Source organism: Argopecten irradians, chromosome 4, assembly GCF_041381155.1.
Source record: "Argopecten irradians isolate NY chromosome 4, Ai_NY, whole genome shotgun sequence".
NCBI lineage: Eukaryota > Metazoa > Mollusca > Bivalvia > Pectinida > Pectinidae > Argopecten > Argopecten irradians.
This window is the reverse complement of record NC_091137.1, coordinates 8657851-8674799: the sequence shown is the minus strand read 5'-3', so window position 1 is coordinate 8674799 and position 16949 is coordinate 8657851. Positions and strand designations below refer to the sequence as shown.

Below are 16949 nucleotides of genomic sequence, written 5' to 3'. Positions count from 1 at the left end.
GCTCATATATATCCTACATGCTATTGTAGGACAGGGGTTATCTCCCCTTGCATAGCTCTCCTCTGTTAGGAGTTAATTAATTGCAGTGATAGGCAAGTTGCAATGCCAGCATGGGTGATTCTTTGCAAAGACCACAACGATGGAAGATCGGCCTAAAAGGTTACAAAAACTAGCTAGAACACTTGGTCCTCCCAAATCTGTTCTTGAGCCAGACATATTAATGGCAGATAACCAGAATATTCTTTCGGATGAAGAGTCCGAGGCGGACTTCTCAGGTGAACCCGAAGCGCACGTGGCCCCACCACAAGGGCAGCGCGATGAACTTGAAATTGAAGAATCAACGAGGTCTACTCCGAATCAAAATAGACTTTTACCACGACCTGTGGGTAAAAAAGCAATTAATTCAAGATCAATAACACCCCACGTGGACCCCCCTCAACATGACCTTGAAATGGCCACGATGGCCTCTGAACTCCGGGCGCTAAAAATGGAGGAAGAAAAACTCAAAATGCGGAAAGAAATAGCAGAAAGAATTGCGGGTTATCAATCACACCAACTTTCCCTAAATGAGACTGGTGATGATCATGGACATAGGCCCGATGGATTCCACGTGGTACAACCTCGAGCTCATTCAGTGAAAGCTAGCCACCAGGTAGAGGGAGACACAATACACAAAAACCAAGGTGAGAATGATTTCGTGAACATTATGCGACAATTATTATTCAGAGACACACAACCTAGTAAAAAGTCATCGCCGTATAAAATCACCGACTTCATTTGGGAAGACCCCACTATGAAATCTGAGAATAGTGATACCATAACAATTAGCACCGAAGGCAATGTGAAGGTCAGCAAAAAAGTAAAACCAGACATACAAAATATCTCGGTTGAGCAATGGGGATATGGTTGTATTGCAATATTATTGCACATGCTTGACTCCAAGGAGATAGATAATGCAGGCATGTTTGATTACCTAAAGTACACTCAAAACACCCTGCGTTACTTTCATAGATACCAACGAGTAAGTGTATTAGCATACGACAAAGAATATCGCGAGGCTCAGAAGAAAGAAGGTTTTAAGTGGTCATCGTCTCGAAGGGACATACAAGATTTCCAATTGGTATTGAAAACAACCAAAGGCAGTTCAGAAGTTTTATCTACGCCCACTAATAGTAAACGCAGAAAAGGCCCGTTCCTTCCGAATTGAAAGGAGATTTGTCGTCGTTTCAACGTGGAATCGTGCGACAGATCGCTAACAAATTGTAGAATGGCGCATAATTGTAGTTTGTGTTTTTTGAGGGACCATCCTGCAACAATACACCCTACAGGTACTCATTCCATGGATTCAAAAAAGTAGATTTGGGCCCGGGCCCAGTTACGGACAATACCCCTGGTGATATATATTAGAGGGCCCCTACGTATTGAAGAGTGGTCTAGGCTTTTAGATGAGGATGATTTCGACCGTGACTACATTTTGGAAGGTGTGAAACATGGATTTAAATTACTAGAATCAAATCTAGAGTCAATTTCCACAGTAGAGGCAGACAATTATTCATCCTGCACAAAATACGTCGATTTAGTTGATGTGCAAACAACATTCTAGGTTTTCGTTTCTTTTCTTTTTATTGCTTGCAAACGCTACCTCTCCTTGAGGTAGAGTAAAGACCTATAATGTCTCCAAAGACATCAGAAACAGATTTCTGTCAAACATGTGTTGTTGTTTTTCGGAAGTAGGTAGTAGTTCGTAAGAGCGGAGCCGGAGGAACTAAAGAGTTCCGGAAAGTCTGACGGCACACTCCCGGCCCATTGCTGTCATAGCAATATATATAAAGTTCAGAGTTCGAACTATAAAGATTAAGACAATAAAATCAATAATTCAACAGTTCAATAGTTCTAAATTCACATACATCAGCACACTTAACATCCAGGCGAAAGTTTAACGCGAGTGAAAATGAGTGATGTCCATTTCGAATAGCAATCTAACATTCAAGTATCAGCAAGAGCGTGAATTATCTATCCACTTAACGTTTACGAAACACTGAACAAGTAAACAAGTTCTGAAACTGGTCTCACAAATGTCGTTCGGTTGTCTTTCCGGATGATCATGACTTCAACCTTTCTGACTAATCCGTCGCTGCTTGGAAATGTCTTTACGACACGCCCAATGGGCCACTGTCTCCGATGGACACACGCGTCCTTCAGCAGAATGACATCATCGGGTTTCAGGTTGTCAGACGTGTGTTGCCATTTCTGTCTAATCTGCAGTTGATCCAGATATTCACGAGAGAACCTCTTCCAAAAGTCATTGGCAAGAACTTGGACTGCGCACCACTGTGCTTTGTACATGTCTTTCAAAGTCAAGTCACCGAAAGGCTCGTGAGGGGTGCCGACCTTTAGGGTAAGCAATGCGGATGGGGTAAGAATACTGGGATGTTCCGGGTCCGACGACACTTGGGCGATAGGTCTGCTGTTGATTATGGCTGCTACCTCGTACATCAGAGTCGACAGAACATCATGGGTGAGGCACTTGTTCTTCGGTTGGAGAAGCATAGAATCGAGGATACGTCTGGCCATCCCGATCATGCGTTCCCAGACTCCTCCCATATGAGAAGAATGGGGGGAGTTGAAGACCCATGTGACTCCGGTCTGATAGAGGTGTTCCTTGATAACGCCATCCTCAACGTTGAAAGCATCGATTTTCAGGTGGTCTGTTGAACCGACGAAGTTGGTTCCGCGATCGGAATGGAACTGGCACACATCTCCGCGAGTGGAGGTAAATCTGCGCAGTGCGTTGATGAAAGAACTCGAGCTCATGTCCTCCAAGATTTCAATGTGGACTGCTCTTGTAGATAGGCAAGTAAATAAGGCTGCCCAGCGCTTGGAGTTAGCGGCACCTCCTCTTGTGCGTCTAGTTATCACATGCCAGGGTCCAAAGACATCTACACCAACGTAGGTGAATGGCGCAGATGGTGTTATGCGACTAACCGGCAGGTCCGCCATCTTCTGAGTACCCATGGTTCCTCTGAGCTTACGGCAGGTAACGCATACGCGGATGCACGAGGAGACCAGTCCCTTTCCTCCTACAATCCAATAACCGGAGGACCTAACGGCGCCCTCGGTAAGATGTCTGCCCTGATGTTGTACCTTTTGATGACAGTGGCGTACGATGAGAAGACCGACATGGCACCCTTTAGGGATGATGAGTGGATTGGGTTCGACTAACGCGGTCGACTCGGTGATTTTGTTCAACCGGCCTCCAACGCGAAGGAGTCCATCTTCGTCAAGATACGGAGTCAAGGTGAGTATAGGGCTATCGCGAGGAAGAGAATTTCCTGCTTGAAGGCGTTTGATCTCCTTGGAGAAGTGGTTTCTTTGGACATGGATAAGAATGAGTCGTTTCGCCTCTTCCTTAAAGTTCGATTCTTTGTGCTTAGAGCACTGGTGCCAGCCATTGCACGATTTGCGGGGTTGCTTGAATGATCTGGCAAGGTGAATGAGGTAGGAGAAACTTCTGAGAAGTGAATCCCATTCTGAGTATTTCTCGAAGAGAGAAGTAAGGTTAAACGGTTGATTGAGTGTTACAGAACCTTTAGCCACTTGTATCTCCAGTCGGACATCTTTATCAGACTCGGGGTTGACGAGCGGGAATGTTCCCTTTTCATCGGTAGTAATCTCATCGGAGTTCTGGTGAAGAAATTTTGGGCCGTTCAACCAAAGGCTCTTTGACAGCTTGTAAGCCGGGATTGAACGAGTTCCATCGTCCGCTGGGTTGACATTCGTGTTGACATATGTCCACTGCTCCGGTTCAGTAGAGCTTCTTATCTTCTGGACGCGGTTTGCCACATACACATAAAATCTCCTTGCCGAATTACAGATGTAGCCAAGGACTATCTGGCTATCAGTGTACATCCTCACCTTGTCGAAGTCAATACCAAGGTTCGCAATAACGGTGTTCTTCAGTTGTGTGGCAAGTACCGCTGCGCACAGTTCGAGACGGGGAATCGTTTGTCCTCCAGATGGTGCAAGATTGGCCTTTCCAAGCAAGAAAGAAACTTCGATTTTTCCATCCTGAGTGAAGCTACGCATAAAGGCTGCGGCTGCGACAGCTTCTGACGACGCATCGGAGAATACATGTAGCTCCTTTGTCAACGTTCCCGTGACACCAGTTCCGTAGCATCGAGGAATGTTCAAGGCCTCAAGGTCCTTTAAGGAAGACCTCCATTGTAGCCATTCCTTCTCCAGGTTCGAAGGTAAAGGGTCGTCCCAGGAAATGGTGAGATCCATTATGTGCCTGAAGAACATCTTGCCTTTGATCGTGATAGGCGCCAGTAGACCGAGTGGGTCATAAAGACCTCCAATAGACGACAGAACTCCTCTTTTGGTAAATGGCTTCTCTTCGTCTGACACCTTGCATGTGAATGAATCCAAGGTGACGTTCCAGAAGATGCCCAGGCTACGTTGAAGTGGGGCATTATCAGTCAGAGAGCTAAGGTCCTTAAGGTTCTCAGCGAGGTCTTCAGATGGGAAAGACTTCATCAATTCGGGGCTGTTCGAAGAGATTTTGTGTAGACGTAAACGTCCTCCTTCCCATAAGGCTTTCTGGGTCCTCTTTAGGATATCAGTTGCAGATTTCGCATCTGGCAAAGACAAAAGACCGTCGTCTACGTAAAAGTTTTCGCGAACAAAGTCCGAGACATCTTCCCCGTGTTCTTTCTTTACGGAATCAGCCGCCTTGCGTAGACCGTAGGTTGCAATAGCTGGTGATGGGGAGTTTCCGAAAGTGTGGACTTTCATGCGGTACTCGACTATGTCCTCATCGAGGTCGTTATCCTTGTGCCACAAGAATCTGAGTAAGTCCCTGTCATCTTCTTTCACGTAGAAGCAATGGAACATTTGCTGAATGTCGGCCATAAATGCAATGGGTTCCCTGCGGAATCTCATGAGGATAGCAAGAAGGCTGTTCGCAAGGTCGGGTCCTTTCAGAAGCGAGTCATTTAAGGAGACGCCTTGGTATTTGGCTGAAGAATCGAAGACAACCCGAAGAGAATCTGGTTTCTTGGCGTGGTATATGCCAAAGATTGGCAGGTACCATCTTTCTTTGGTAGGATTTGTGTTTGGCGCCAGTTCCGCGTGTCCCTTTTCCAGTATTTTGGCCATGAACTGTACGAAGTGATCTTTCTTTCTGGTGTTCTTTCTAAGGCTGGCGGTTAAGGACTTCGCTCTCTTCATGGCTTCGTTACGATTATTTGGAAGAGCTTGGTGCTGAGGTCGTAAGGGAAGTGGAGCCTCCCAGTGTCCATTTTCGTTCTTCGTCATTTCTTTGTCCATGATATTGAGGAATTGATGGTCCTCTATCGATAGTCCTCTTGATTCATCTTCAATAGTCCTCTCAAAAAGGCAGTTTTCTAACTGGGCTGTTTCCTTCGCTTTGAAGAAGTTGGAACATGGTTTGAAGACAGACGCACGACCGTTGACGAGTAATCTGGTTTTGTTGACGTTAATTACATTTGACCCATGCGTTTCTCCCCCACATGGTTGTCCGATAAGTATCCAACCCAGGCCTAACTTCTGTGCAAATGGGGTGTTCTTGGGGCCTAAGCGTTGATCCAGCACCCGGTGGGCGTCGATCATATCCCTGCCAATAAGAATTGAGATAGGCACATCATCGTGGAGGCATGGAATCTGGCTTGCTATGTCGAGTAAGTGGCTGTAGTGCTCGGCAATATCCGGGATAGGGATTTCTTCTTTGTTGTTGGGTATATCGTTACATTCGATGAGGGAGGGGAGATCCATTTTGGTGTGGCCGTCCACAGATTCGGCCACGTAGCCTCCAGCTCTTCTTCCGGACATTGTGAACGCTCCTGCGCATGACGATAGGGTATACTCGATCTCGGTTCCTTTCTCGCAGAAACAGTCAAAGAACTCTGAAGTGGCGAGAGTCTTATTGCTCTGGTCATCAACTATTGCATAGAAGTATTTGGAGTCTTCAGGTGACGTACGATGGTAAACCTTTATAAGCACTATTTTTGCGCAAGATCTTCCGGAGAATTCTTCACAGTTTACAGTGGTACAATTAGTATGGACTTCCGTAGAACTGGTAGGTTTGGCAGCTGTAGTGGATATGCTGGCAGACATGGCCTCTGTACAATGCAGGGCCGTACAGTGTCTCTTGCTCTGGCACTTCTGACAGGTTACTGATGACTCCGTGCAGTCCTTAGCAATATGTGAGTTAACAGCGCAACATCTGAAGCATATGCCTTTCGTCTTCATAAACTTCTTCCGCTCTTCTATGGGTTTCTTCTGAAAAGCTTTACAGTCGTTAAGGCTATGTGATGTATTGTGAAGAGGACAGAGTACTTCTGCCTTTTGACTGACCTCTGTCTTGTGAACCGTGATGGTTTTCGACTGGTAGGATGTTGGGGGGTTCTTTTTCTTCTCTGGAATAACTGTGGTCTTGTTTTCTGGCTTCATTGAATAATCAAAGCTCGGGGCATTAGCTCTGAAGGCTTGATCGCAAATATAGTCAACAAATGTGGAAAACGGGGGGTATAACACACCTTTCTGCTTCTTATACTTGCTGGCATGTGCTGTCCATTTGTTCTGTAAATAGGTGGGCAGTTTTGCGACGATGGGATTAACTCCAGCTGAAGAGTCATAAAATGCCATGAGGCTCCTATAACTATCCTGTTCCTTGATAGACTGGATCTCTCCCAGGAGGTCCGCTAGTTCGTACAGTCGCTTCGAGTCATTACTTGCTATTTTAGGCATAGCAACGAGTTTCTGCCTGAGGGATAGTTCAACGAGTTCAGGGGCTCCATAACGCTGTTCCAGTCTAGACCATATCTTGGTCAGTGCAAGGTTTGGGTTCGTAGCATTGGCTATACGCAGGCTCTCTGCATGACGTCGTGAATCAGCTCCTAGGTATTTTACTAAGAGGTCGATTTCTTCATCGGCACTAAGGTTCATGTCCTCTGTTATATTTTTAAAGGAGGCCTTCCAGGTTAGGTAGGTTTCTGCTTTGTCATTAAAGCTGGATAGTCGGTGTAACAGAAGATCCTTTTTCATCAAAGACCTGCTGATATCTTTCAGAGTGTTATCTCCGAGTGGTGTCCCATTAACTGGATTACAGTACTCCTGGTACTTTGATGCAGGTGTATGAGGCTCTATAGGATCATTGGAGTTGGGTCCCTTGTCGTTCCTATATACACTACGCTGGTGGTTTTGTTGGGTTTCATTTGGGGTGTCATGATCAGCAAACATATCTGGGGGAGGGATATAACAAGGCGTAAACTCTGGGGCCTGAGGTCGTAGACTTGGTATAGAACGTTCATTGTGAGGAAAGTCATTCAACGAACTTACAGTGGGTACTAGCTTATTTCTGAGGTTTGGATTAGGACGAGGGGTCTGAACATAGTGAAGTGGTGTAGGATTTAACGGCATGTGGTTGTCGAGAAATTGTTCAACTTTATGGTGCGATGAAAGCTCTTCTGAAGGAACGTCAATGCTTGGTGAGGACTGGTTTTCCTGAAAATATTCATCCATTACTCTTAGCTCGGCGGCGGCCTCTGTGTATTCTCTTTCTGTTTTAATTATTTTGAGTTGGGCATGTTTCTCGGCTGCTTCTCTTTCTATTAGGGCCTCTTTCTCGGCGAACTCGAGTCTGACCTTTGCGGCTTCAGCTTTCACCTTTGTACGAAGGTATGTGGAGCTTACGTCTGATCGGTTTGATATCTGTGATCTATGTGATCTGTGTGTTCTTTGAGTGGATTTGCGCGATGAACATATAGATTCTTTATCATTTCGTTGTAGGGGTGTTTCGGGGCATTTCTTTTGTAGGGGTTTGTCCAAATAGGGTTTCAATGACGATTTCTCTTGCAGGATTAACTCCTTTCTGGCTCTCATTGTTTCAAATATAGGCACTAAGTTCGCGATAGCTTTCTTCTGTACGAGTTCTTTTCAGGAAGTGCATGAGCTCTGTGGAGAGGGTTTCATATTCTGTAAAACTTTCTTGGATTTTTTCAACGGAGGAAGTGGTGTCGTTGAGAAGGGTGTCGAGGGTACTCCTCATTACCAGAAGGCGTGATATATATCTTTCAAACCTAGTTTTGTACAACTCCTTACCTTCAGTGGTAAGATTTCTGACTCTGGTTTCTGTATTTTCTGTCATCTTTCTGTTTTGTCCTGTTCTGCTGTCTGGGGATTCTGTAGGTCTTTACTGTGCAAACAACATTCTAGGTTTTCGTTTCTTTTCTTTTTATTGCTTGCAAACGCTACCTCTCCTTGAGGTAGAGTAAAGACCTATAATGTCTCCAAAGACATCAGAAACAGATTTCTGTCAAACATGTGTTGTTGTTTTTCCATAAGCCGGAAGTAGGTAGTAGTTCGTAAGAGCGGAGCCGGAGGAACTAAAGAGTTCCGGAAAGTCTGACGGCACAGTTGAAAAGCAGATTAAACATGAACTCTTACATGGCAACTATAAAGTGACTGCGTCAAAACCGACTATTATTAGTGCTTTAGGGGCCATCCCAAAGTCATCTTCTAAAGTACGCCTAATTCATGATGCCAGTAGACCATCTAAATTATCACTAAATGACCACATTTTATCGGATTGTTCATGCGAGTATATGGATTTACGGGAGGCCACGAAGCATATCACCCCGGGGTGTTATATGGCTAAAGTAGACCTTAGTAACGCGTATAGATCTGTTCCAATTCATCCACCCAACTACACAGCTACAGGGTTAAAATGGACTTTCTCTGGTGAAACCCAACCCACTTATATGTATGACTGTAGACTTCCCTTTGGCGTTTCGAAAAGTCCACAGATATTCCAGCGCCTTAGTAGCGCAGTATGCCGTATATTAAAAAGTAAATATGGCTTCAGGGTAATATCTTACCTTGATGACTTTCTGATCATGGAACATTCATTTGACAGATGCCTTCAGGCCTTAAACACCCTCATCAGAGTATTACGTAAACTCGGTTTTTCTATAAACTGGTCAAAAGTAGAAGGACCAACCACGCGGATTCGTTTTCTGGGAATAGTCATCGACAGTGAAACCATGACATTTTCATTACCGCAGGATAAGCTAAATCATTTTGCTTGTCTGTTACAATCGTATGTATCGAAAAAGCGTGCTAGTAAAAAACAATTAGAAACTCTATGTGGAAAATTAAGCTGGGCAGCTCAGGTAATATGTGGTGGCCGAACTTTTCTCCGTCGTATTATTAGTATGAAAAACGCAATGGCTGATACTCATCATAAAGCCCTTCTGTCTCCAGGATTTTTTAAGGATTTGGAGTGGTGGTTGTCTTTTCTACACTTTTTCAATGGGACACAGCAAATCCTGAATTCAAAGCCAGTTACCTCCCTTCAATCAGACGCATGTGATAAAGGTGCAGGCGCATACTACAATGGAGACTATTACTATGTTAACTGGGAGCTAGACATGCCCCCTATCTACAGAGAACACATAAATATCAAAGAACCAGTTGCCATATATCTTGCTATCTGTCGCTGGTGTCATTTGCTTAAAAATCAACATGTTGTTATATATACTGACAATAAAACGGCGGCGTCATGGATTAACAAAGGATCCTCTCGAAATGAACTCTGTATGTTTATATTGCGAATTTTATTTTGGTTTTGCGCATGTTATAACTTTACATTGAAATGTGTGTATTTTCCTGGAGACCAAAATGTCATTGCAGACACGTGTTCTAGACTTCACGAAAATGGAAAACTTAGCTTACTATACCAGTTGTTACCATCTTTACAACTTGATCAATTTAATGTTCATGAACTGACAACTCACATGTCACAAAACTTTTTCATCAATAGGTGGTATGTCAGAGACTGTGCTTATGGAAACAGCAGAGCTACTAAAAAGCAAGGCGTGGGCTGATTCCACCAGTAGAACTTATTCCACACACTGGAGATGCTACACAGCTTTTTGTGACAGGTACAAGTATAATCCAGTGCCAGCATCATCAGATGTGCTTCAGGTGGCTTACCTAATAACAGTGAAACAGTTGAAATATCATACCATTCGCCAATATATGAACATCATATCGCACATTCATCGTGTTTCAGGATTTTCGAATCCGATTCCAGGAGATTACCATTTGCACCAGGTGTTAATGGGTGCAAAAAGGGTTTTGGGATTAAGTCAGACCCCAGTGGATGCTATTACACCTCAACTTTTGTTTAGAATAAGATCCTCACTCAACTGGAAGGATCTTGGAGACATTTCATTTTGGTGCGCATGTTTGACAGCTTTTTTTTGGCTTCTGAGACCAGGAAATATTGTGGTACATTCTCGTTTTAATCCGCACCGTGATCTACGTAGACTAGATTTACTAGCATGTTCTTGGGGTTATATTTTGCAACTTAGATGGTCCAAAACGATACAATACAGGGAAAGAGTAGCAGAGGTTTTCTTACCAAAACTTTCAGCAGACAGTGATTTGTGTCCAGCCAAAGCTCTTCAAATGCTTCTGGCCAAGTCCATATCTGCAGACCCTTTGGGCCCATTGTTTCAGCAATTGGATGGATCTGCTTTGACTTATAAAAACTTTCGTGATAAGTTGCATACCTGCCTCACCTTAGCAGGAATAGACCCGTCCAATATCAAGGGTCACTCCTTTCGTAGGGGTGGGGCTTCCTGGCTTGCTAAAATGGGGATCCCCCTTGACATGATTAAAAACATTGGTATGTGGTCGAGCGACGCAGTGCATCGGTATATAGAACCTGATTTTAGTGCAAAACTCAAAACAGTACAGCAATTTGTTTGTTCTGCTGCTTCATGTGCATGATAGGTTATTATAATACCAGTGTTATACAATCTTGTATTTAGTAAGCTTAATATTATTGTTAAATTGGTGCTGATTGCAATTACATATTTTTCCCTAGCTATGGCAAGCCGTTTTGATATTTAATACATAATAGCTTAAGTTAAAAAGTTATTTAGCTTAAGTTAAAAAGATTTTAGCTTAAGCTAAAAAGATTTCAGCTTAAGTTAAAAAACTTACATAATCAAAGTTTTTTTTACTTAAGTTGAAATCTTTCTAACTTAAGTGGAAATCTTTTCAGCTTAAGCTGAAATCTTTTTAGCTTAAGCTAAAATCTTTTTAACTTAAGTTAAATAACGTGATAATGCAAAATACTCTTTTCTAACTTAAGTTGAAAAGATAGTTGCACTATGATAATGCAAAAAGAATTTGTCTTAAGTTAGATTTCTCATTTTTGCATAACACTTATTTTAACTTAAGTGTAAAAACATATCGATCGCACTTCCATCGAAATTGTGATCATGCAAAAAATGTGAAGTCAACCGTGAAATCGCCTTTGGACTAGTCCAATATACTCATTCAATGAAAACACTCCATACATAACAGCCAATCACAGTCGCCGTTTCGAAACTGCTTTGCATGCGATGACAACTGCCTAACAAGATGGCGGCTCCCAATATTTATATGCCGAATACCAATTGCACGTTGCATTTTTCTGTTAATTGATAAGTTAAATGTTCATTTAGCACATTCTCCTGTTGCTCATCTAAAAAATTGCATTTGTTAAAAAGTCATATTAGACCAGCTACAATTAATCACTGAAAAGTTTTTTTTAACTTAAGTAGAAAAGTTTTTTTTAACTTAAGCTGAAAAGTTTTTTTAACTTAAGTAGAAAAGTTTTTTAACGTAAGTTGAAAAGATTTTAACTTAAGCTGAAAAGTTTTTTTAACTTAAGTAGAAAAGTTTTTTAACTTAAGCTGAAAAGTTTTTTTTAACTGAAGTAGAAAAGTTTTTTAACTTAAGCTGAAAAGTTTTTTCAACTTAAGCAGAAAAGTTTTTTAACTTAAGCTGAAAAGTTTTTTTAACTTAAGTAGAAACGTTTTTGAACTTAAGCTGAAAAGATTTTAACTTAAGCTGAAAAGTTTTTTTAACTTAAGTAGAAAAGTTTTTTAACTTAAGCTGAAAAGTTTTTTTAACTTAAGTAGAAAAGTTTTTTAACTTAAGCTGAAAATTTTTTTTTTAACTGAAGTAGAAAAGTTTTTTAACTTAAGCTGAAAAGTTTTTTTTAACTTAAGCTGAAAAGTTTTTTTAACTTAAGTAGAAAAGTTTTTTAACGTAAGTTGAAAAGATTTTAACTTAAGCTGAAAAGTTTTTTTAACTTAAGTAGAAAAGTTTTTTAACTTAAGCTGAAAAGTTTTTTTTAACTGAAGTAGAAAAGTTTTTTAACTTAAGCTGAAAAGTTTTTTCAACTTAAGCAGAAAAGTTTTTTAACTTAAGCTGAAAAGTTTTTTTAACTTAAGTAGAAAAGTTTTTTAACTTAAGCTGAAAAGATTTTAACTTAAGCTGAAAAGTTTTTTTAACTTAAGTAGAAAAGTTTTTTAACTTAAGCTGAAAAGTTTTTTTAACTTAAGTAGAAAAGTTTTTTAACTTAAGCTGAAAAGATTTTAACTTAAGCTGAAAAGTTTTTTTAACTTAAGTAGAAAAGTTTTTTTAACTTAAGCTGAAAAGTTTTTTTTAACTTAAGTAGAAAAGTTTTTTAACTTAAGCTGAAAAGTTTTTTTTTAACTTAAGTAGAAAAGTTTTTTAACTTAAGCTGAAAAGTTTTTTTTCAACTTAAGCAGAAAAGTTTTTTTAACTTAAGCTGAAAAGTTTTTTTTAACTTAGGTAGAAAAGTTTTTGAACTTAAGCTGAAAAGTTTTTTTTTAACTTAAGTAGAAAAGTTTTTTAACTTAAGCTGAAAAGTTTTTTTAACTTAAGTAGAAACGTTTTTTAACTTAAGCTGAAAAGTTTTTTTTAACTTAAGCTGAAAAGTTTTTTTAACTTAAGTAGAAAAGTTTTTCAACTTAAGCAGAAAAGTTTTTTTAACTTAAGCTGAAAAGTTTTTTTTTAACTTAAGTAGAAAAGTTTTTTAACTTAAGCTGAAAAGTTTATTTAACTTAAGCTGAAAAGTTTTTTTTACTTAAGCTGAAAAGATTATTTAATATACACCAGGTTTTTTTAACGAAAAATTATTTATAAGACATTATTCAAATCCAGCACCTTTATTTTCTTACTAGCAAGATGGATATCTTGAAAAATAATGGAAGGCGCCATATTTACAATGTCTTCTAGGCAGAAAACATTTCTTGTTGTGGTTACCTTGAAGTAGTTGATTTGATACCGTTCAAATATTAATCTGAATTGCAGATGGTACGTCGTCGGCCATTTTGTTTTATGCAATATGGCTGTTCAAGCTTGTCGGGAACGTACAAATGGACTAGCCTAACCCATTATAAATAGAAGGGGATGGCAGGTGGAATATTGGAAATACGATATACTTATCTACAACCGGATTTTTTTTAGCTGAAGTTGAATAAGGTTTATTTGCATTATCACTTTTTTCAGCTTAAGTCAAAAAGATTTCAACTTTGTCAAAAAGTTTTTTTGACTTAAGTGAAAAAAAGTGATAATGCAAAAAAAAATTTTTAACTTAAGTTGAAATCTTTTAGCTTAGCTAAAATCTTTTTAACTTAAGCTAAAAAACTTTTTAACTTAAGCTATTATGTATTAAATATCAAAACGGCTTGCCATAGGCCAGAGGCAGAATCGTTGCCTTCTGTGTTTGTACGGCTTTATGAGAATGGGGGCAGTATTTTATATAATATGTGATTTTAGAATTGTTTCTATGGAAGTTTGTTAAGACAAACAAATATACTTTACCGTTTACATATAGGTTCATGAGTTTGAAATACATAAGTACCATTCTTATTAGATACATCAAGGACGTATAAAATCCTTGGATACATGTACATGCTTGTTGTAGAGCTTGGGCCTGGGTAAACATGTACACCGTTTCCCGGGGGGGGGGGGCAATTATTGTCATGACAGGCAGCCGTGAAGCGTAAATCAAGCATGTCTGTCACAACGTTGAATTTACCAATAATACATGTATATATTACAATCAAAATTAATTTAGATTAGGTACTTATTCAATATTGTAATATGGTATTTTATATACATAGTCAATTTAGATTAGGTACTTATTCAAAATTGTAATATGGTATTTTATATACATAGTCATGATAATCAGGTTTCTGATATATGTAAAAAGCCAGTGTAAAAAAATAAATTAATGAAAAGATATTGGATGAAATATGATATTCCAATAATCTTGAAATTAAATGTTTTAGTTAATTATACACTTGATATTTAGATTATTTTTAATTTTAATTTATAAAGCTTCATTATCAAATTCATGAAAATGCACTACCATTAAAACACTTATCCCTACTGACTAGCATTGTTGTATAACTGTATGTATTTGTGTGATGAGTACAATGTATGCATGTAGAGAGGCTGCCACCTAAGTACAGCATGCTATAAATAGACCTCCTAGGGTTGGGATAAGGTACTACATGTATACAGGTGTTGTTAGTCTGGGATACACTTGACTGAACATATTGAAGGGTGCCCAAAGAAGGCCCCAGGCTCCTGGCCCCACTCTGACAAATGTTAGGTAATTTAGATTATCATGCCCGTGTGGTTGATGGAACAGTATGAAGACCAATGCAAGTGACCATGGCAACTGCAGTCCTAGCCTAGGGGTCTATCTTTCGAGCAGGCAAATATTAAGTGTACAATATATACATGTATAGATCATACATTGTTATCACATAACTCAAATTTAGAATCTAATCAACAACTATAATCTATTGTGCTATTAATAACAATTATAAAATTCGATTCTAAAATTTTCCCTTAAAATGAAATATTTGTGTGTACATTCTTGCACGAATGTAGGTGTGTGTAAGGGTAGTGTGTGGGTGTGAGGATGGTGGTGTGTGTATGTGTGTTTTTGTGTGTGCTCGCGATGATATGTGATTCAAATGTGTACCTGTATATTGTTTTATGTGACTGTGTACTTGTGTTGTAATGTAATTATGCAAAAAGAAAAAAAAAAAAAAAAAATTAAAAAAAAACAACTATGAATCTACAGTTTAAATTGGTAGAAGTTGGATTTGTTTTGATTCTGTCTGTTGATTTGTTATCAGGCATGTGACCTACATTTTAGCGATCGGTCCTTTGAACAGTGTACTTTGATACTAAATTTTTGCTTTCTTAAGCCAATGCTTACAGGTTCCTCAATCGGTTGACACAATAAAATGTAATTTCTAATGCCGATTTTTAACGTCTATGGACGATTTCTCATTTTTCCAATGCTTTGCAACGCGCAAGGTTCCATGTAGCAAATGGATACGTATTACACATTTGACAGGATTAAAACTATTTCGCGTACCTTGCCGTTTAGAAAAGTATATTCCATACAAACATAGTTAAACATTTTATGAATAATTTATTTGTTTATGTTTATATGTCCTTGCTTTTATTATGCCCATCAATATATTCTTTTTAATCAAAATATTTTGCCGATCAAAATATCTCTTTGGCGACGATTTGCTTACACTGAAAATCTTACTCCACGCAAGGTTCATCACTTTATGCGTTCGAAAAAGAATTTCATCTTTAAACTACATATCACTAGCTAAGAAAAATAGTTTTTACTGGGAAAATGCGGACTTGAACTATCCATTGATGAGACATAACCAGAACGTGGTTTACCGTACGCTGTTAATTTGCAACGCAGTTTATTTGCTTTTGTAACTTCTAATAAACGTTCTTATCTATAAATTAAATTGTATGATGATATATATTGATACATTTTACTTAATATGTATCTATTCAAATAAACATTACAGTACGAATGATTTCCCGAAATTAACGGTAATTTTTATGTTGCAATAAATATTATGTTTCTGATCGCAATAAATATTTCTATCTGTCAAAGTCCATATAAACTGCAGAATAAATACATATTTTCTCATATCTGTGTGGCACATCATCTAGTCTGTCTGTGGTCTGGATGTAGTGGACATTTACCTGTAGTGGACACCGTGTTCACACGTAGTGCACTCCGTGTCTACCTGTAGTCTAAATCTTGTGCACTCCGTGTCTACCTGTAGGCCATCCTCGATACTCCAGGGGTTACCATAACTGACGTTATATCCACCCCTGGACTATCTCATAGTAAAACTGAAGGCAGTTCAGAATAAAATGTCTGACCAATCACAGGCCTGCAAAGATTTCCTTTGAAGACTACAGAGAGAGCGACGCCCAACATCAAAGCCACACAGTAAACCACAGTGTACCGTTATACGGCTCTTTTGATGTACATCAAAGGACTAAATTACCTGTTCTGTCCGGTTGCCTCCAGTTTTGCTATGAGATAGTCCAGGGGTGTAGAGATCGTATGTGATCGGAACCCCTGGTGTGTCGAGGATGCCTGTAGGCTAAACCTCGTGCACTCCGTGTCTACCTGTAGTCTAAACCTCGTGCACTCCGTGTCCACTCGTAGTTCACACCGTGTACACAATGTGTAACCTTTAGTCTACTACCAACATGTAGTGTTGAAGCCATGCAGCTTGCCAAGCGGTGTCGGGCCGTCACAGTACCCGTTTTTTTCTACACTGGTAGAAATCCATGTTGTGAAAAAGTTATGAATAGATAATTTATTTTGTAACGTTTCTGTTATACATGAAAAACCTATTCACAATAATACAAAATATAACGAAATGTGAACCACCTTGCCAGACCACGGCCGCTCGTGCATGGAGCCTTCGCTGGTAGATCAGGCCGCAGCCCATAGTTGGGAATTTAATAATATAAATACGTAATTACCAACACATATCTCAATAAGTACTTGTAAAAGATATATATTTCGTTCTTTTCCATGTATATCTTGCTTTAAAGGAATGCTATAAACCACTGTGTTACACTTATATGCAGGTCTACGCAATGTACATGTTTACGTAAACGTATGGCTGCCGATATCTCGAAAATTAAAATGGTGAAATCGTTCAGTTTTAATATTGTAGAGTTTTTTAATGTCAGTCGCTTTTATT

The 16949-nt window shown here is 39.5% G+C and overlaps 1 protein-coding gene across 1 annotated transcript; it reads right to left on the bottom strand.

The window, feature by feature from the left end:
* Nucleotides 1–2028: 2028 nt before the first annotated feature.
* LOC138322085 (uncharacterized) lies at nt 2029–7902 on the bottom strand. Its single transcript, XM_069266140.1, has one exon. The coding sequence runs from the start codon at nt 7900–7902 to the stop codon at nt 2029–2031; it is 5874 nt and encodes a 1957-aa protein (XP_069122241.1).
* Nucleotides 7903–16949: the final 9047 nt, after the last annotated feature.

What these genes read in the sequence shown, in the direction of transcription:
- LOC138322085 (XM_069266140.1), bottom strand. Translation starts at nt 7,902, where the DNA reads ATGAGAGCCAGAAAGGAGTTAATCCTGCAAGAGAAATCGTCATTGAAA.